The 20,284-nt window shown below is 37.9% G+C and overlaps 4 protein-coding genes across 15 annotated transcripts in view; 3 read left to right on the top strand and 1 right to left on the bottom strand.

Annotated features, from left to right (window-relative positions):
- egfl6 (EGF-like-domain, multiple 6) overlaps positions 1-5,621 on the top strand; it is a 53,376-nt gene extending 47,755 nt beyond the window's left edge. For 4 of the 5 annotated variants that reach the window (XM_077216909.1, XM_077216911.1, XM_077216906.1 and 1 more), the window contains 4 exons: positions 2,979-3,053; positions 3,147-3,242; positions 3,552-3,826; positions 5,287-5,621. In XM_077216909.1, coding sequence (XP_077073024.1) covers positions 2,979-3,053; positions 3,147-3,242; positions 3,552-3,826; positions 5,287-5,394 — 554 coding nt within the window. In that variant the 3' untranslated portion in view covers positions 5,395-5,621. The remainder of the gene's footprint in view (positions 1-2,978; positions 3,054-3,146; positions 3,243-3,551; positions 3,827-5,286) is intronic. The other variant, XM_077216908.1, reaches the window with a different exon arrangement.
- A 2,003-nt stretch (positions 5,622-7,624) lies between these two features.
- On the top strand, positions 7,625-10,591 carry rab9a (RAB9A, member RAS oncogene family). 2 transcript variants are annotated; one of them, XM_077216916.1, is made up of 4 exons: positions 7,693-7,754; positions 8,806-8,847; positions 9,100-9,132; positions 9,852-10,591. In XM_077216916.1, exon 4 carries the CDS (start codon positions 9,876-9,878, stop codon positions 10,479-10,481), a length of 606 nt encoding a protein of 201 aa, XP_077073031.1. In that variant the 5' UTR covers positions 7,693-7,754; positions 8,806-8,847; positions 9,100-9,132; positions 9,852-9,875; the 3' UTR covers positions 10,482-10,591. The 2 variants fall into 2 exon arrangements, with proteins under 2 accessions (XP_077073032.1, XP_077073031.1); XM_077216917.1 differs by lacking the exon at positions 8,806-8,847 and having other exon boundaries at positions 7,625-7,754.
- ofd1 (OFD1 centriole and centriolar satellite protein) overlaps positions 7,696-20,284 on the top strand; it is a 54,392-nt gene continuing 41,803 nt past the window's right edge. For 4 of the 7 annotated variants that reach the window (XM_077216901.1, XM_077216903.1, XM_077216900.1 and 1 more), the window contains exons 1-8: positions 7,701-7,754; positions 8,806-8,847; positions 9,100-9,132; positions 14,749-14,849; positions 15,248-15,427; positions 16,814-16,882; positions 16,980-17,007; positions 19,850-19,957. In XM_077216901.1, coding sequence (XP_077073016.1) covers positions 14,754-14,849; positions 15,248-15,427; positions 16,814-16,882; positions 16,980-17,007; positions 19,850-19,957 — 481 coding nt within the window. In that variant the 5' untranslated portion in view covers positions 7,701-7,754; positions 8,806-8,847; positions 9,100-9,132; positions 14,749-14,753. Of the gene's footprint in view, positions 7,755-8,805; positions 8,848-9,099; positions 9,133-14,620; positions 14,850-15,247; positions 15,428-16,813; positions 16,883-16,979; positions 17,008-19,849; positions 19,958-20,284 lie in introns of those variants that run through there. The other 3 variants (XM_077216899.1, XM_077216902.1, XM_077216898.1) reach the window with 3 other exon arrangements.
- trappc2 (trafficking protein particle complex subunit 2) lies at positions 11,594-14,570 on the bottom strand. Its single transcript, XM_077216918.1, has 5 exons — positions 14,395-14,570; positions 14,201-14,315; positions 12,215-12,359; positions 11,983-12,068; positions 11,594-11,895 (listed from the first exon to the last, which is right to left on the bottom strand). The coding sequence occupies exons 2-5, from the start codon at positions 14,291-14,293 to the stop codon at positions 11,797-11,799; spliced, it is 423 nt and encodes a 140-aa protein (XP_077073033.1). The 5' UTR covers positions 14,294-14,315; positions 14,395-14,570; the 3' UTR covers positions 11,594-11,796.

The following is a 20,284-nucleotide window of genomic DNA, read 5'->3' as shown; positions in this document are numbered from 1 at the left end:
ACTTCAGTTCGGCCTTCAATACCATCATGCCTGGTCTTCTCACAGCCAAACTGACCCAGCTCTCCATACCATCCTCGATCTGTCAGTGGATCACCAGCTTCCTGACGGACCGGCAGCAGCGAGTGAGACTGGGGAAACACACATCCAAGACACTCACAATCAGCACTGGTGCTCCCCAAGGGTGTGTTCTCTCCCCACTGCTCTTCTCCCTGTACACTAATGACTGCACTTCTAAAGACCCCACTGTCAAGCTCCTGAAATTTGCAGACGACACCACTGTCATCGGTCTCATCCGAAACGGTGACGAGTCTGCTTACAGACTGGAGGTTGAACAGCTGGCTGCCTGGTGCAGTTATAACAACCTTGAGCTGAACACGCTCAAAACAGTGGAGATGATCGTGGACTTCAGGAGGAACAGCTCAGCACTCCCCCCACTCACCATCATGAACAGCACTGTGGAAGCAGTGGAGTCATTCAGGTTCCTGGGCACTATCATCTCTCAGGACCTGAAGTGGGACAATCACATTGACTCCACTGTGAAAAAGGCCCAGCAGAGACTGTACTTCCTTCGCCAGCTGAGGAAGTTCAACCTGCCACAGGATCTGCTGATTCAGTTCTACTCAGCCGTCATTGAGTCTGTCTTGTGCGCTTCCATCACTGTCTGGTTTGGTTCAGCTACCAAATCAGACATCAGGAGACTACAACGGACAGTCCGGACTGCGGAGAGGATTATTGGTGCCCCCCTGCCAAACCTCCAGGACCTGTACTCTTCCAGAGTGAGGAAGAGAGCAGGTAAAATCATCACAGACTCCACTCACCCTGGACACCACCTGTTTGAACTGTTACCGTCAAGACGGAGACTCAGATCACTGGCCACAAGAACATCTCGGCACAGGAACAGTTTCTTCCCACAGGCCATTTCCCTCCTGAACAGTTAACACTCCTCCCAAGGCATATGCCTGTAAGTGCAATACTCCCACTGTTTAGTGCAATATCCCACAACTCAGGTGATACTTATATGTAGATTTATTTATTTATAATATTCAAAACACTGTAAATAGGTTCATAATCTGTAAATCTGAAAATGTCTATTCTGACTAAACCCAACTGTGATAGTTTTATTCTCATATATTTATATTTTTATTTTTTATTCTTATAATTTGTAGTATTATGTTTCATGTTGTATTTGTATATGTCCACTGGAAGCCTCAGTACCAAAACAAATTCCTTGTGTGTGCAAGCACACTTGGCAATAAAGCTCTTTCTGATTCTGATTCTGATTCTGAAGTTCCCGCCTTACAGGCCAAGCTGCTGTCGGTCTAGAATTCAGTACTATCTGTCCCGCTGCGCCGGCGCAGAATGCTGAGTTTTGATTGAGTATCGCTCACTGATCGATGGAACAGCTCCATGGGTGTTGAATAGCCCGTTTTTTTGCCCAGTTCAGGCTGAACGCGTTCACCCTGTCTGCGGGATATACTGTTGACATAACTAGCTCCTATGGGATGCTATTTCGTGGGGAATGATGCTGGTAGCCTCTCTTCTCCGACTCTCTGTGAGTCTACGGTGATTATGCACTATATGAGCCCCGGGCTACTGCCCTTGGGACTTTGGTGTCGGATCCCAGTACGCACGGCGTCTTACATTGTGTTCCCCATAGCGTAAGATATTACGCAGTACGAGAGATACTCTCGTAAGAGAACGTACTCGGTTACTAACGTAACCTCGGTTCTCTCTAGAGAGGGAACGAGTACTGCGTATCTTGCCGTGCATACAACAGCGCTGGTTCGCTTCAGCGTTGAAAACCAGTTTGTATCAGCCTGTCGAGCGTATTTATAGGCCAAGGCCACGCCTATTCTGGCGGGACGCGACGAAATGGGCGCGAAGCACCCCCATTGGATGTCACGTCACGCAGGGCCTCTCTCGATAGGCTTGCTGCTGTTGCCGCAGGGCAGCCAATAGGCGCGCGAGCCGTCTTGCCTATGTCTGCACGCTGCCGCACAGCGTTTTACATTAATCAAAATTAAAGGATAATTTTTGGCTTCAATATCTCGTGGAAAAGAGGTTTTCCCCATAGCGTAAGATATTACGCAGTACTCGTTCCCTCTCTAGAGAGAACCGAGGTTACGTTAGTAACCGAGTACGTTTTAAGTATATAACATCTCGTTATTATGAGAAAAATATGCCTTTTTAATGAAATATCTCGTTATTACGAGAAAAATATTTAATTTTAACAAAATAACATCTCGTTATTACGAGAAAAATATTTATTTTGAACTATATAACATCTCGTTATTATGAGAAAAATATGCGTTTTAATGACATATCTCGTTATTACGAGAAAAATATTTAGTTTTAACTATATAACATCTCGTTATTAGGAGAAAAAAATGTCTTTTTAATGACATCTCGTTATTACGAGAAAAACATTTAATTTTAACAACATAACATCTCGTTATTACGAGAAAAATATTTAGTTTTAACTATATAACATCTCGTTATTATGAGAAAAATATGCCTTTTTAATGAAATATCTCGTTATTACGAGAAAAATATTTAATTTTAACAAAATAACATCTCGTTATTACGAGAAAAATATTTATTTTGAACTATATAACATCTCGTTATTATGAGAAAAATATGCGTTTTAATGACATATCTCGTTATTACGAGAAAAATATTTAGTTTTAACTATATAACATCTCGTTATTAGGAGAAAAAAATGTCTTTTTAATGACATCTCGTTATTACGAGAAAAACATTTAATTTTAACAACATAACATCTCGTTATTACGAGAAAAATATTTAGTTTTAACTATATAACATCTCGTTATTATGACAAAAATATGCCTTTTAACAACATATCTCGTTATTACGACATAATTGAGTTGGAAAAATAATATGTATATAGCAGCAATGCGCTACCATAATTATGTGCTCTTTCTGTTTGAAAAATACTTTTCATGACCTGTGTGTTTTAGTTCCAGATGAGTTTGTGCCTGTTTATAATCCAGAATCAGAGCCGGAGGAGATCCAAGCAGCGCCGCTGAAGGAAAGTAAGGAAACTCTAGTAGATTCTACGCAGACGCTTGTGTTTTGAACATTCAGAAGATTTGTCTGAAAGTGCTGAAAGTGTTTTATGGGATCAGGATTCCTGACGGACTGTGACTTTGATCGTGGAGCGTGTGAGTGGGTTCAGGACCATGAAGATGATCTGGACTGGACCATCAAGTATCATGAAAACGGTAAAGTCACAGTTTCCTCTCATACTGACAGCTGTGATTATGACACAGCTGAATGGATAAACCTTTTCCATATTTAATTCCAATCAAATTAAATATTAGTACTGCAAAATAAATTCATATTAAAGTAACTTGTATTTAGTCACTTTAAGATTTAAATATTTATTAAATATTAAATATATATTATTATATTAAAATATATATACACACACACACACACACACACACACACATATTGACAAGTTCCCAGTAAATGGAGAAAGCTTCAGCGTGATCAGATCTCACGGGTCTGGTTCTGGTTGTGTGTTTAAGGACGAGAGTATTACCTGGCCCTCGAGGGCCCCGTGGGCATCAGGCACGAGGTGTCGAGGATAAAGCTGCTCCTGGACGATCACATGCGGCAGAGCAGCTTCTGTCTCACGTTTGACTATCTCATCCTGGGCCAGCAGAACATCTTACGAGTGCAGCTGGACAACAGTGAGTCTGCGCTGTGGGAGAGGAGAGCAACACACACTCACAACTGGAGAAGATCCGAGAAGATCAGCATCAGCGGCCCCGGGACCGAGACCGGGACCCGACCCGAAGCGGTGAGAGCGCGCACGCATTCAGCCTGAGGAACACAATCAGATCTCACAATCCTGACTTCTGAGCCTGACCCGTGAGCTGTACACTCTCAGCGGAAAAGGTACAAAAGCTGTCACTGGGACGGTTCCCTTTCAAAGGGTTCTAATGTATACTCTATTGGTATCAATATGTACCTTTGAGATACTAATATGCACACTTTAGGTACAAAGATGTAGCATTTGAAATGGTTCAACCCCAGTGACAGCTTTTTTCTGAGAGTACAGGAGCTGGTTTCCACCACAGAATACAAAATGAAACATTCAATCTCACAATTTTGGCTTCTGAATTGCGAGATGTAAACAATGCAATTGCAAGAAAGAATTTTTTTTTTATTCTGTGGTGGAAACAATTGGCTACAGTAGTGGCTCAAATATTACACACTACAAAGAACTTTTAGAATTTCAATAGAATTTACAGTATTTGCTTCACAATTTGGAAATACCCTAAATCTATATAGAATTTATTTGCTTCATAATTTGGAAATATTCTGAATCCATATAGAATTTATTTGCTTCACAATTTTTAAATAATCAAAATCTATATATAATTTATTTGCTTCACACTTTGGAAAAACCCTAAATCTATATAGAATTCATTTGCTTCACAATTTGGAAATACCGTAAATCTATATAGAATTCATTTGCTTCACAATTTGGAAATACCGTAAATCTATATAGAATTTATTTGCTTCACAATTTGGAAATACCCTAAATCTATATAGAATTTATTTGCTTCACATTTTGAAAATATAAAAAATCTATATAGAATTTATTTGCTCAACAATTTGGAAATATTTTAAATCTATATAGAATTTATTTGCTTCACAATTTACAAATATTCAAAATCAATTTCGAATTTATTTGCTTCACAATTTGGAATTATTCCAAATCTATATAGAATTTATTGGAAATATTCAAATGTTTCTATGTCATAGGCTATATTTTAATTTATAATATTATCACAATATAATTTATTTGCTTCACAATTTGGAAATATTCAAAATCTATATAGAATTGTGTGTGTGTGTGTGTGTGTGTGTGTGTGTGTGTGTGTGTGTGTGTGTGTGTGTGTGTGTGTGTGTGTGTGTGTCCAGGTGTAATGATGAATGTTAATGATGTGTGTGTCCAGGTGTAATGATGAATATTAATGATGTGTGTGTGTTCAGGTGTAATGATGAATATTAATGATGTGTGTTGTGTGTGTGTGTGTGTGTGTGTGTGTGTGTGTGTGTGTGTGTGTGTGTGTGTGTGTGTTCAGGTGTAATGATGAATATTAATGATGTGTGTGTGTGTTCAGGTGTAATGATGAATGTTAATGATGTGTGTGTTCAGGTGTAATGATGAATATTAATGATGTGTGTGTGTGTTCAGGTGTAATGATGAATATTAATGATGTGTGTGTGTGTGTGTGTGTGTGTGTTCAGGTGGTGTTCGAGGCTGAGCGCGGGAGGTCAGTCAGTGGAGAGATCGCTCTGGATCACGTGCTTCTGCTCTCGGGACCCTGTTCAGACGAGAAAACACACATCTTTTAGGACTTCACTTCATTAGAGCATCTCAACACCAACAAAAGACTTGATTTAGCTGTTGCTCAGCGGGAGAATAACGAGAGTGACTTTTACTGTAGAAGTGTTATTGATATTGTTTGTTTTCTGACCTGTCATATCATTCATTATTTGTATGATTATATAAACATTGTAACATTATAACGGTTGTACATTTTGCTTTACATTAAAATGTTGTAAGAGATTTACCATTTTTACACTTCTGTTCATAGAATTTTTTTAAGTAGTTAATTTCAAATTATTAACTAAATTATTAACACATCCTGGATGTGTTTTTAGTCTAGATTTGAACTGACAGACTGGGTCTGCTTCCCGGACAATGTTAGGAAGATTGTTCCAGAGTTTTGGTGCTAAATAGGAAAAGGATCTACCGCCAGCAGTCGATTTAGATGTTCTAGGTATTATCAACTGGCCAGAACTTTGAGATCGCAATAGACGTGAAGGACTATAATGCGTTAAGAGCTTGCTCAAGTACTGGGGAGCTAAACCATTTAGTGCTTTGTAAGTAATCAGCAATATTTTAAAATTTATACGATGTTTAATAGGGAGCCAATGCAGTGTTGACAGAACCGGGCTAATATGGTCGTACTTCCTGGTTCTGGTAAGAACTCTAGCGGCTGCGTTTTGAACTAGCTGTAGTTTGTTTATTAAGCGTGGAGGGCAACCACCCAGTAGAGCATTACAATAATCTAGCCTTGATGTCATGAACGCATGAACTAGTTGTTCCGCATTTGTCAATGAGAGCATATGACGTAATTTAGATATATTTTTAAGATGAAAAAATGTGTTTTTTTAGATATTAGACACGTGACTTTCAAATGAAAGATTGGTATCAAAGAGAACACACACACACACACACAAACACACACACACACACACACACACACACACACACACACACACACACACACACACACACACACACACACACACCAAGGTTCCTAACCAACGACGAGGATTTAACAGAGCAGCATCAAGTGTTAGAAGGTATTCTAGGTTATTACGTGAGGAAGTTTTTTGTCTAATAATTAGAATCTCTGTTTTTTCAGGATTTAGTAGTAGGAAATTACTAGTCATCCAGTTTTTTATATCAACTATGCATTCTGTTAATTTTGTGGATTGGTAAGTTTCGTCAGGGCTTGAAGAAATATAGAGCTGAGTATCATCATTATAACAGTGAAAACTAATGCCATGCTTCCTAACGATATCTCCTAAGGGTAGCATGTACAGAGTGTGTGTGTGTGTGTGTGTGTGTGAGGGTAGCATGTACAGAGTGAACAGCAGCGGTCCTAGTACTGAGCCTTGTGGGACACCATACTGAACTTGTGACCGATAAGACATCTCTTCATTTACTGCTATAAACTGATAACGGTCAGATAAATATGATTTAAACCAGTTTTCGGTACATATCCTAGTGACAAAGATGATGTTAAGAAGAGGATATATGACCTCTGGAAGCATCTCTTTCAGTAGTTTAGTCGGTATAGGGTCTAACATACATGTTGCACTACAAAAAAATGCATTTCTTACTTAGTATTTTTGTCTTGTTTCCAGTCCAAATATAAAACATTTCTTAAATCAAGATGCATTTACTAAAGTTGTAAAATGACATAAGATATTAAGTCTTGTTTTCTGGGGGAATTCATTCAAATTAGGTGAGTTGATGCTTAAAACAAGCAAAATTATTTGCCAATGGGGTTAGAAAAATAATGTTGTTTCTGTTTGAATTAAGATTATTTTTCTTACCCCATTGGAAGATAATTTAGCTTTTTTAAGCATCAACTCACTTAATTTTAATGAATTCCCCCGGAAAACAGGACATAATATCTTGTCATTTTTACTCATATAGTAAATGCATCTTGATTTTTAAGAATTTTTAGATATTTGGACTGGAAACAAGACAAAAATACTAAGTAAGAAAAGCTTTTTTTCCAGTGTGTTGATTTAGATTTAGAAAATTCTTCCTCTCCTATTCTACTTTACTTTTCTCCTACTTTACCATGAGCTCTGAGGTGATATCATATCATATTTGATATTATATTAGTAGTTTTAGACTAAAATTGTGTGTAAATATGTGTAACCCAGTACCAGTTTGTGAATGTGGGCCTGAAACCCTTCTGTTTATGTAGAAACACATCACGTGATCAACTATGAAATGCGTGGTAACGTGACACTCACCAGCCAATAGGATCGCAGGATTGTGGCACCATCAGCAACCAGAGGAAGAGTCCTCGATCTCGTCATGTTTCGCTTTATTGCTTGTTTTATTTCTGTTTATGGAATCGATGTTTCCTGTTATTGAAGCCTGATGTGTTCAGAAGCAGGTTCAGGTGAGACTCAGTCGCTTTCAGCTGCTGTTTTACACGCAGAACTGTGTTTATTTCCTTCTGACTGTGTTTCGGTTCAGTGACATTGTTAAACACAACAGTCGTTTATGTGTTAGTTGAGTTTCTTCACTGTAATGACGTCGTTTGGTTTGTTAAACGGTTAATTCTCCGTGTCGCAGAATCGCAGTTTTGTAAACAAGTTAACAGTGTGAATGTAATGAAAATGGCTCGTATTCCATCCCAAAATAAATGTGTGTGTGTGTGTGTGTGTGTGTGTGTGTGTGTGTACACATACACACACACACACACACACACACACACACACACACACACACACACACACACACACACACACACACACAAATAAAAATAATACTATCATGGTTTTATAATAATTATATTATTCATACCTGATCGTATTTGTTTTTACTTTTAAATAATATATATATATATATATATATATATATAGCATAGTATTTAAATGTGTGTGTGTGTGTGTGTATATATGTATATGTATATGTATATATATATATATATGTATATGTATATATATATATATATATATATATATATATATATATATATATAATTTAGAATTATTGTAAAGTGGAAAATTATAATATATTACTTATAATAAAATAATATATGTAGTAATAGCCTATATCATAGTAAAACAATTATAATATTTATACATTATATACAATTATTATCATTATTATTATAAGTGTTACCCTTGATGATGGTTATTGATTATTGAGAAATACTTGAGTAAAGAATGCCCTGACTGACCAATAGAAATCAAGTATTCCTGTGCTGTAGAGTAAATATTTGTAATATCTGCCATATAAAAATCTCTCTGTATCGACCACATTCATACAGATCGACACCAGTCCCGCAGGTCTGAGTTCAGTCAGTGTTTTCTGTCCTGAGTGTGTGTGTGTGTGTGTACACATGCAACTGCATTCCAGCTGGTTAACCGTTGGCTGTGTTGCTCATGTTGTCTGAGTTGTTAGAGTATATAACTGTAATGGACTCTGTTGGTCATGTGATGCAGGACAGAGAAGATCACATGACCAGCGGCTGAGAGCAAACCACCGTGAGTCTTCACTCATTTACACTCATAATAATCATCACAAATAATAATCCATTAACTATTTTAAATGGTTTTATTTTTGCTTTTTATGAAAAGAATCACTGTAGTGCAACAAAATGCATGATGAATAATAATGTGAAATATTTCTGTAAAGTGTTGAATAATTTATGCAAACAACACCAACATTAAAATTGCACTGCATAACTAGTCCAGTACGCTGGATCATATTTCTGATTCAGCATCTCTCTGTTGTAGATTTTGAGCGATGAATTATTCGAGGTAGTGAAGGTAAGTGAAACCTAGTTTTCCCAAATGTTTTCTGTAACTCATAATGCTAAAACTCCAAGCATTATTTTATTAATTTAGTATATGTGATCAAAGCTGAATTTTCAGCATCATTACTCCAGTCTTCAGTGTCACATGATCCTTCAGAAATCACTATAATATGATGATCTGATGCTCAAGAAACATTTATGATTGTGTTGAAAAAAGTTGAAAACACATTTTATTTTTGAGGATTCTTTGATGAACAGAAAGTTCAGGATTAATTTGAAATAGAATCTTTTGTAACATTATAAATGTCTTTACTGTCACTTTTGATCAATCTAAAGTGTCCTTGATGAATTAAACTATTAATTTCTTACTGACCCTAAACTTTTGAATGCTAATGTATGACGGTTTCTACAAAAATATGAACTGATTTCAACATTGATAATAAATGTTTCTTGAGCATCAAATCATCATATTATAGTGATTTCTGAAGGATCATGTGACACTGAAGACTGGAGTAATGATGCTGAAAATTCAGCTTTGATCACAGGAATAAATTACACTTTATTATATATTCACATTATATTATAAATATTATATTAATATTTTATTACACATAGAAAATGGCTATTATAAAATAAAATTTCACAATTTTTACTGTATTTTTGATCAAATAAATGCATCCTTTAAATACATTAAAATCTTAATTAAAGCAGAGTCTTAAATGCAATCTTTAGTCTTACAGGACGAGGACAACAACCATGTCATCCAAATCATCCCTTCTGAAAGTGATTCTCCTGGGCGACGGCGGCGTGGGCAAGAGTTCGCTAATGAACCGCTACGTTACCAACAAGTTCGATGCGCACCTCTTCCACACTATCGGCGTGGAGTTCCTCAACAAGGACCTGGAGGTGGACGGGCGTACGGTTACGCTTCAGATCTGGGACACGGCAGGACAGGAGCGTTTCCGAAGCCTCCGAACGCCTTTCTACCGCGGCTCCGACTGTTGCTTGCTAACCTTTAGCGTTGACGACAGCCAGAGCTTCCACAACCTCGTCAACTGGAAGAAGGAGTTCATCTATTACGCAGACGTCAAGGAGCCCGAAAGCTTCCCGTTCGTGCTTCTGGGAAACAAAGTAGACGTGATTGACAGGCAAGTGTCGAGCGAAGAAGCTCAGGAGTGGTGCCGGGATAGCGGCGGATACCCGTATTTCGAGACTAGCGCTAAAGATGCTACGAATGTCGCGGTTGCGTTCGAGGAAGCCGTGAGACGAGTCTTGGCTTTGGAGGAACGACACGAGCATTTGATTCCTACAGACACCGTTAACCTGCACAGAAAGCCACGCGGATCCTCGCCGTGCTGTTAGTTAGCGGGAATCACTCGATATTTCGTGTTTCTTGACTGAATTGGATGAATCTGCGTTATGTTTTGAACATGCACGCACTTTGATATGCACTAAACACTGGTTTGGCTTCATTTTGGGTGTCATTCTTGCATCTGAACCGCCTGACGATTCTGTGCATTCAGATGTTTATATATATATATATGTATAAATATATATATGTATATATATATTTATCTCTCTTATGGGGTTTGAGTGGGTTATTGTGTTAGCCGGATGTCGTTGTGTGTTCAGCATGATAGTCTGATAATGAACAAGAGCAAATATAAGGAATGCACTGGGTTATAGCACCAAGGCTTTTGTTTTCCATTTTAAAAATATCGAAACCTCATTAAAACAAAAGGAATTTACTTGAGACTTGTGTTGTTCCTGTCTTTGTTTTCCAGCACAAATATCGAGACATTCGTAAATCAAAGATACATTTCCTAGAGAAGCAAAATGACTGAAGAAAGTTTTACGTAAATTTGTACAATAATGAAGTGAGTTTGTGCTTAAAACAAGAACAAATATTTACCAGTTGAGTCAGAAAAGACATTTCCCATTCAAAGGGATTATTTTTCATACATTTTTCAGGAATATCTTCAGTGATTTTTCTTCTTCTCCAGTAAATGTATCTTGATTTCTGAATGTTTATATGTTTATGCTGGAAAACGAGACAGAAACACTGAGGAAGAACAGCTGTGTTGGATCATGTTTATATTTCTTACCTCATTGACAAATAGTGTGTCTAATTTACTGAAAACAAGTCTTAATATATCATGTGCCGTTATGCTTGTCTAGTAAATACATCTTGTTTGATGGATTTTCAGATAATTTTACTGGAAAACAATACAAAAGAACCGAGATGTTCTTATATAACTATGATTAACTTGCGCAGGACAGGCGTGCATATTCTCTGGTTGATTTCTAATATATTAACATTATAAAAGTGTGTAGCGTGTGCCAAATATATACAAAGTACTTGTACTAAAAATATGGATAATAAGGTGTTGAGTTTAAGCACTTACTTTGAAAAGATGCACTAAAATCTCAATATTGTATAGATTGTTAAATTGAATTAAAAGTATGGAACAATACTTGCTGAAACTGTTTATTTGATTTAATTTAATAATGTACAAGCGTGAAATCTTCATCATTACTGTATTTTTGCATTCCTTTATTCTGACACCATTAGCAGCTGATACTGTGAAAACGCTGAGTCTAAACAACTCAAACATGAAATCTGTATATTTATGCATGAGAAAAACTGCACAAAACAAAAGAATGTGTATAAAACGAATCAACCGAGGAGATGCTTCTTCCCGAGGAACTGCACTTTCCTGTCGAAGGCTGTGGAGCGTATCGGCGCGTTTGCTTCATAGAAGGGATTCATTGCAAACTGGGTAAAAAACACACATATAAATGTTTTAGAACAAATGCAATGCGTTCATATGCTGTTGAAATGCAGAAATAATACATGATTTACCTTGATGTACAGATCATAAACATCATTAAAGAAGTTCTTGATTCCGTCCTCTTGCCGGACATCATGGAGCATAATAAATCTCATATGTATGCAAGTAAAGTTAAGGAATAGTCAGATAAATAGACACGATTCATTACAAACGGTGTGAGATCGGATGGTGACGACAGACAGGAATATGTTTATTGCATGCATGCTTATGGTTCACTGATGCATCATGTGACGAGGAGGATATGACCAGCGGTGACGAAGGCGGAGACGAACCACTCGTTGAACTTGTCCACAGTCTTCAGGTACATGTTGCTGGACTGCCACATATTCTCATCCACCAGATCGAGAGCGGCGTGAGCGATGAACTGGTTCAGGTGCCGGTGATCATCCTGTCAGATTACAGTACAAACAGCATCATCATCATCGGCTCACTGTTTAATGACATCATCATCATCATCAGCTCACTGTTTAATGACATCATCATCGGCTCACTGTTTAATGACATCATCATCAGCTCACTGTTTAATGACATCATCATCGGCTCACTGTTTAATGACATCAGCATCATCATCGGCTCACTGTTTAATGACATCATCATCAGCTCACTGTTCAATGACATCATCATCAGCTCACTGTTTAATGACATCATCATCAGCTCACTGTTTAATGACATCATCATCAGCTCACTGTTCAATGACATCATCATCAGCTCACTGTTTAATGACATCATCATCAGCTCACTGTTTAATGACATCATCATCAGCTCACTGTTTAATGACATCATCATCATCATCGGCTCACTGTTTAATGACATCATCATCATCATCAGCTCACTGTTTAATGACATCATCATCGGCTCACTGTTTAATGACATCATCATCAGCTCACTGTTTAATGACATCATCATCAGCTCACTGTTTAATGACATCATCAGCTCACTGTTTAATGACATCATCATCAGCTCACTGTTTAATGACATCATCATCAGCTCACTGTTTAATGACATCAGCATCAGCTCACTGTTTAATGACATCATCATCAGCTCACTGTTTAATGACATCATCATCAGCTCACTGTTTAATGACATCATTTAATTACATCATCATCAGCTCACTGTTTAATGACATCATCATCAGCTCACTGTTAAATGACATCATCATCAGCTCACTGTTTAATGACATAATCATCAGCTCACTGTTCAATGACATCATCATCAGCTCACTGTTTAATGACATCATCATCAGCTCACTGTTAAATGACATCATCATCATCATCAGCTCACTGTTAAATGACATCATCATCATCATCATCTCACTGTTTAATGACATCCTCATCAGCTCACTGTTTAATGACATCATCATCAGCTCACTGTTTAATGACATCATCATCAGCTCACTGTTTAATGACATCATTTAATTACATCATCATCAGCTCACTGTTTAATGACATCATCATCATCAGCTCACAGTTTAATGACATCATCATCAGCTCACTGTTTAATGACATCATTTAATTACATCATCATCAGCTCACTGTTCAATGACATCATCATCAGCTCACTGTTCAATGACATCATCATCAGCTCACTGTTTAATGACATCATCATCATCAGCTCACTGTTTAATGACATCATCATCAGCTCACTGTTTAATGACATCATCATCAGCTCACTGTTTAATGACATCATCATCAGCTCACTGTTTAATGACATCATTTAATTACATCATCATCAGCTCACTGTTTAATGACATCATTTAATTACATCATCATCAGCTCACTGTTTAATGACATCATCATCAGCTCACTGTTTAATGACATCATCATCATCAGCTCACTGTTTAATGACATCATCATCATCGGCTCACTGTTTAATGACATCATCATCAGCTCACTGTTTAATGACATCATCATCATCAGCTCACTGTTTAATGACATCATCATCAGCTCACTGTTTAATGACATCATTTAATGACATCATCATCAGCTCACTGTTTAATGACATCATCATCAGCTCACTGTTTAATGACATAATTTAATTACATCATCATCAGCTCACTGTTTAATGACATCATCATCAGATCACTGTTTTTTGTATAAGTGACATAATGATGTTGTTAGGTCTCAGTGACATCATCATGTTGTCAGTTATCAGTGACATCATCATCATATTGTCAGGTATTAGTGACATCATCATCATGTTGTCAGGTATCAGTGACGTCATCGTGCCCACCTTTGCTTCTGTCTTTCCAGGAGGGAGAAACTCCATCTCAAACACCGGGTTATCATGATGACCCACCATGACGAAATAAAAACTCCCTGACATTGTGACTCGTCAGTGTTTAGAGCTGTAAATATGAAATAAACAGTCAATTATTGAAAATACTCGACATGTAAACAATGAAGAATACGCACAATACATCTTACCGCAGGAATAAGGACGTTAGTTTGGATTCCTTTACAAATGGCACATTCTAACAACACACCTTCTTTAAATAAATAACTAATTGTATAATTCACAAAGCGAATATTAGGAAGAATAATACTATATCCGATGAGGACCATACGCGCACTGTGGACAGAGTTCCCGTTTCCGGTGCGCTAACCCAGCTGACACAAACGGCCAATGATAGGACTGAAAGCGTCATACGTCATAATGACTAAACCGGATACACAACAGTTTGTTGTCAGTTAGAGATTTTAAAGGAGCCGCTGCGCGCGTTCGCGTTGCCGAGGAACCGACTGTGGAGAATCATCGATGATAGTGTTTATTAATTTCAGGAATCATGTCTGTGAGTAAAGAGGAGAGTTTGTCCCCGGATGAGATGCGACAGAAACTCTATCAGACCTTCAAGAGCCGCGGGCTCCTGGACACTCTGAAGGTGCGAGAGATTATGAGTTATTATCATGATATATTTAACGTAGTATGTTTGTACATTCTTCATTCTTAAAATCTATCTATCTATCTATCTATCTATCTATCTATCTATCTATCTATCTATCTATCTATCTATCTATCTATCTATCTATCTATCTATCTATCTATCTATCTATCCTCTCTCACACACACACTTACTCTATCTGTCTGTCTCTCTCTCTCTCTCTCTCTCTCTCTCTCTCTCTCTCTCTCTCTCTCTCTCTCTCTCTCTCTCTCTCTCTTTGTCACATTCAGGGTTGAGAAACACTGATCCTAAAACTCAAAGTCATAAATGTTTAATCTGCACAAGAGTCTGCATAACCTCGTCCTCCTCCAGTAGTTGTGTTGTGTCCTGTTTTGCAGACGCATCTGCGTAATCAGCTGATCCAGGACCTGCAGCGGCCGAGAGGAGAAGCTGCTCCTCACACACACTCGGTGTCGGTCACTGCGTGCAACAGTGTGGTCGCGGATCATCTGCGCAGCGCTGGATACGAGTACACACTCTCCGTCTTCCTCCCCGAGTGCGGGATGAGCCGAGACACGGTGATCACACACACACACACACACACACACACACACACACACACACACACACACACACACACACACACACACACACACACCTGAAGGGGTTTATTCTGAGATCACACACACACACACGCACACAAACACACACACACCTGAAGGGGTTTATTCTGAGAAAAACACACACACACACACACACACACACACACACACACACACACACACACACCTGAAGGGGTTTATTCTGAGATCACACACACACACACACACACACACACCTGAAGGGGTTTATTCTGAGATCACACACACACACACACACACACACACCTGAAGGGGTTTATTCTGAGATCACACACACACACACACACACACACACCTGAAGGGGTTTATTCTGAGAAAAACACACACACACACACACACACACACACACACACACACACACACACACACACACACACACACGCACACACACACACACACCTGAAGGGGTTTATGCTGAGAACACACACACACACACACACACACACACACACAAACATCTGAAGGGGTTTATTCTGAGAACAACACACACACACACACATCTACACACACATGAAGGGGTTTATGCTGAGAACACACACACACACACACACACACACACACACACACACACACACACACACACACACCTGAAGGGGTTTATTCTGAGAACACACACACACACCTGAAGGGGTTTTTCTTAGATCACACACACACACACATACACACACACACACACACCTGAAGGGGTTTGTTCTGAAATCTCACACACACACACACACACACATACACACACACACACACACACACACACACACACCTGAATGGGTTTATTCTGCGATCACACACACACACACACACACACACACACACACACAAACACACACACACACAACATCTCTTTAAACTCAGAGTTTCAGCGGCGAGATCACACTACACGGACATTTAAGAGATACGGATACAGTCATAACACTTATTACACAGCATTTCAACATATATATAATTATGGAGATCAGAGATATTGATTTCAGATTAAACTGTTTTCAAATCATACCTGTTTGTACCTCATAATCCAACAGTGAACAAAACAACAGTCACACAATGGCCGCCGCTGCGTTTGTATGAAACAAGAGAGAGCGAGTCCACAATACTGGATGCCATAATTAAATAACTGTACACAAAATATTAATTCGACTGAGTTTTAATATCTTATTAGCTCACAAAAAGCAAAACTTCCACGAAGAAAACCCGTTGCTAGCGAGTGTGTAGCGCTGATGACTTCAGTGACCCGGATGAGCCTGTGTTTCGCTGGATGTGTGATTGACCAATCAGAATCAAGTATTCTTAATAAAATATGGTAATATCTTGTTTTTGCTTGACTTGCAGGTGTTATCAACCACAGACCTTCTGCAGCTCATGAAGATCAGTCCTCACATGCCATTATACAGATCTCTGGTAATAAAATATATGTTTAAATACCATTGGATAGGCTTAGGTTTGGTTTTGGTGTAACAACACACTCCTCTGTTTCTCGTTCTTTCACATTCGGCAGGTTTCAGATATCCAGTCAGGACAGACGGGTAGGTCATGATATGATGCAGATCAAATTAAATGTCTTTCTTTTTCAAAACTTTTCATAAAGTCCCTGTGTAGTCAATCATTTTATCCCTTAAAACTCATCTTTGATCACCGAAATGACATATTTAAACGTTTTTTACTTGGAAAAAAAGAAGATTCTACGTGCTTTAAAACAGCTTGAATGTAACTCGACACCCTTGCCTCATTTAGTATGCGCGGAGCTATGAATATGCAAATGCGCCCGCCTCAACTCACTCACTCACTCACTCAGAGATCCACTCGTTGACGATCACACGTTGATCTGATTGGTTACAAGGTAGTTTGTGACGCCAGAAACACCAGCGATTTCAAAGCGTGTTTTTGAGACTGTTAAAGTTGGCATAAAATACAAATTGATCTTATTTACCTTTTTTAATGCACATTGCTGGTCTTATTGTGAACGATTCATCTTGGCACTGGCACATCCATATTATTGTTTTTAATCTTTTTTTCAAAATATATAAACATGCTCCATCTCTAAAATGTTTCTCCTTTTCGGCCTTCTTCATCAATCCCTCTTATTTTTCCCTGTCATGTAGACACTATTCCTGATTCCTTTTTTGGAAAGGAAGGAACCTTTTGAAAAAAAAAAAATCCCATCCTAAATTTTGTCACTCAGCTTGTTTACGCCACAGAATAAAACAAAAAAGGTAATTGCGACTTTTTTTCTCACAATCCTGACTTTTTATGTCAGAATTACATGATATAATGTCGCAATTGTGTGTTATGACATCAGAATTGCATGATATAAAGTCGCAATTGCGTGATATAAAGTCGCAATTGCATGATATACAATCACAATTGCGTGTTGTAAAGTCAGAATTGTGATATAATGTCGCAATTGCGTGATATAATGTCGCAATTGCGTGATATAAAGTCGCAATTGCATGATATAAAATCGCAATTGCGTGTTGTAAAGTCAGAATTGCGTGATATAAAGTCGCAATTGCTTGTTATGAAGTCAGAATTCCGTGATACAAAGTCGCAATTGTGTGTTATAAAGTCAGAATTGCGTGATATAATGTCGCAATTGCGTGATATAAAGTCGCAATTGCGTGATATAAAATCACAATTGCGTGATATAAAGTCGCAATTGCTTGTTATGAAGTCAGAATTGCGTGATACAAAGTCGCATTTGCGTGTTATGAAGTCAGAATTCCGTGATACAATGTCACAATTGCGTGATATAAAGTCGCAATTGCGTGATATAAAATCACAATTGCTATTGTAAAGTCAGAATTGCGTGATATAAAGTCGCAATTGCGTGATATAAAATCACAATTGCTATTATAAAGTCAGAATTGCGTGATATAAAGTCGCAATTGCGTGATATAAAATCACAATTGCTATTATAAAGTCAGAATTGCGTGATATAAAGTCGCAATTGCGTGATATAAAATCACAATCGCGTGTTGTAAATTCAGAATTGCATGATATAAAGTCGCAATTGCGTGATATAAAATCACAATTGCGTGTTGTAAAGTCGCAATTGCGTGATATAAAATCGCAATTGTGTGTTGTAAAGTCAGAATTGCGTGATATAACGTCGCAATTGCGTGTTATGAAGTCAGAATTGCGTGATACAAAGTCGCATTTGCGTGATATAAAATCACAATTGCTATTATAAAGTCAGAATTGCGTGATATAAAGTCGCAATTGCGTGATATAAAATCACAATTGCTATTGTAAAGTCAGGATTGCGTGATATAAAGTCGCAATTGCGTGATATAAAATCACAATCGCGTGTTGTAAATTCAGAATTGCATGATATAAAGTCGCAATTGCGTGATATAAAATCACAATTGCTATTATAAAGTCAGAATTGCATGATATAAAGTCGCAATTGCGTGATATAAAATCACAATTGCTATTATAAAGTCAGAATTGCGTGATATAAAGTCGCAATTGCGTGATATAAAATCACAATCGCGTGTTGTAAATTCAGAATTGCATGATATAAAGTCGCAATTGCGTGATATAAAATCACAATTGCGTGTTGTAAAGTCGCAATTGCGTGATATAAAATCGCAATTGTGTGTTGTAAAGTCAGAATTGCGTGATATAACGTCGCAATTGCGTGTTATGAAGTCAGAATTGCGTGATACAAAGTCGCATTTGCGTGATATAAAATCACAATTGCTATTATAAAGTCAGAATTGCGTGATATAAAGTCGCAATTGCGTGATATAAAATCACAATTGCTATTGTAAAGTCAGGATTGCGTGATATAAAGTCGCAATTGCGTGATATAAAATCACAATCGCGTGTTGTAAATTCAGAATTGCGTGATATAAAGTCGCAATTGCGTGATATAAAATCACAATTGCGTGTTGTAAAGTCAGAATTGCGTGATATAAAGTCGCAGTTGCGTGTTATGAAGTCAGAATTGCGTGATACAAAGTCGCAATTGTGTGTTATAAAGTCAAAATTGCGTGATATAATGTCGCAATTGCGTGTTATAAAGTCAGAATTGCATGATATTGTCGCAATTGCGTGATATAAAGTCAGAATTGCGTGATATAAAGTCAAAATTGTGAGAAATAAAGTATTTTCTTCCTTAGAATTGGAATTTATAACACAATTGCAACTTTATATCATGCAATTCTGAGATAAAAAGTCAGGATTCTGAGAGAAAAAAGTCGCAATTATAAAAAAATATATAAAATGTTTTATTCAGTGGCAGAAACAAGCTTTCGTAGAGAACGGCAGTAAATATGTTGTGGATAGTGTTTCACTAATCTGTGTTTTTCTGACGCTGTTGTTCCAGTATCTGCTCTCTGTGATGAATGTTGTTGAACGCGACAGGTTTCCTGATGAGCCTCTTCACGCAGCTGACGGACCACCACACTTACAGAAACCTCTGTGACACTTCGACCCAAACCACCTCGATATCCGCGCAGAAGGACTCTCTGGGTAAGCCTTCACATCTGCCATGTCTCGCACTGAAGCACATGTTCCTTGTGTAGAGCGTTCACTTCTTAAAGTCCCCTGTAGTCAATCATTTCATCACTTAAAATTGAATGTAACTCGACACCCTTGCTTCATTTAGTATGCGCGGTTCTATGAATATGCAAATTAGCCTCGCCTCCACTCACTCACTCAGAGATCCACTGGTTGACGATCACACGTTGATCTGATTGGTTACAAGGTAGTTTGTGACGTCAGAAACACCAGCGATTTCAAAGCGTGTTTTTGAGACTGTCTTTGGTTCACTGCAGTTTTAAGGAGAAAATACTCAGC

Source organism: Siphateles boraxobius, unplaced genomic scaffold, assembly GCF_051911475.1.
Source record: "Siphateles boraxobius isolate OS27281-9 unplaced genomic scaffold, OSU_SipBor_1 7, whole genome shotgun sequence".
Taxonomy (NCBI): Eukaryota; Metazoa; Chordata; class Actinopteri; order Cypriniformes; family Leuciscidae; genus Siphateles; species Siphateles boraxobius.
The sequence above is the reverse complement of the archived record's forward strand: the minus strand, read 5'-3'. Positions and strand labels throughout refer to the sequence as shown.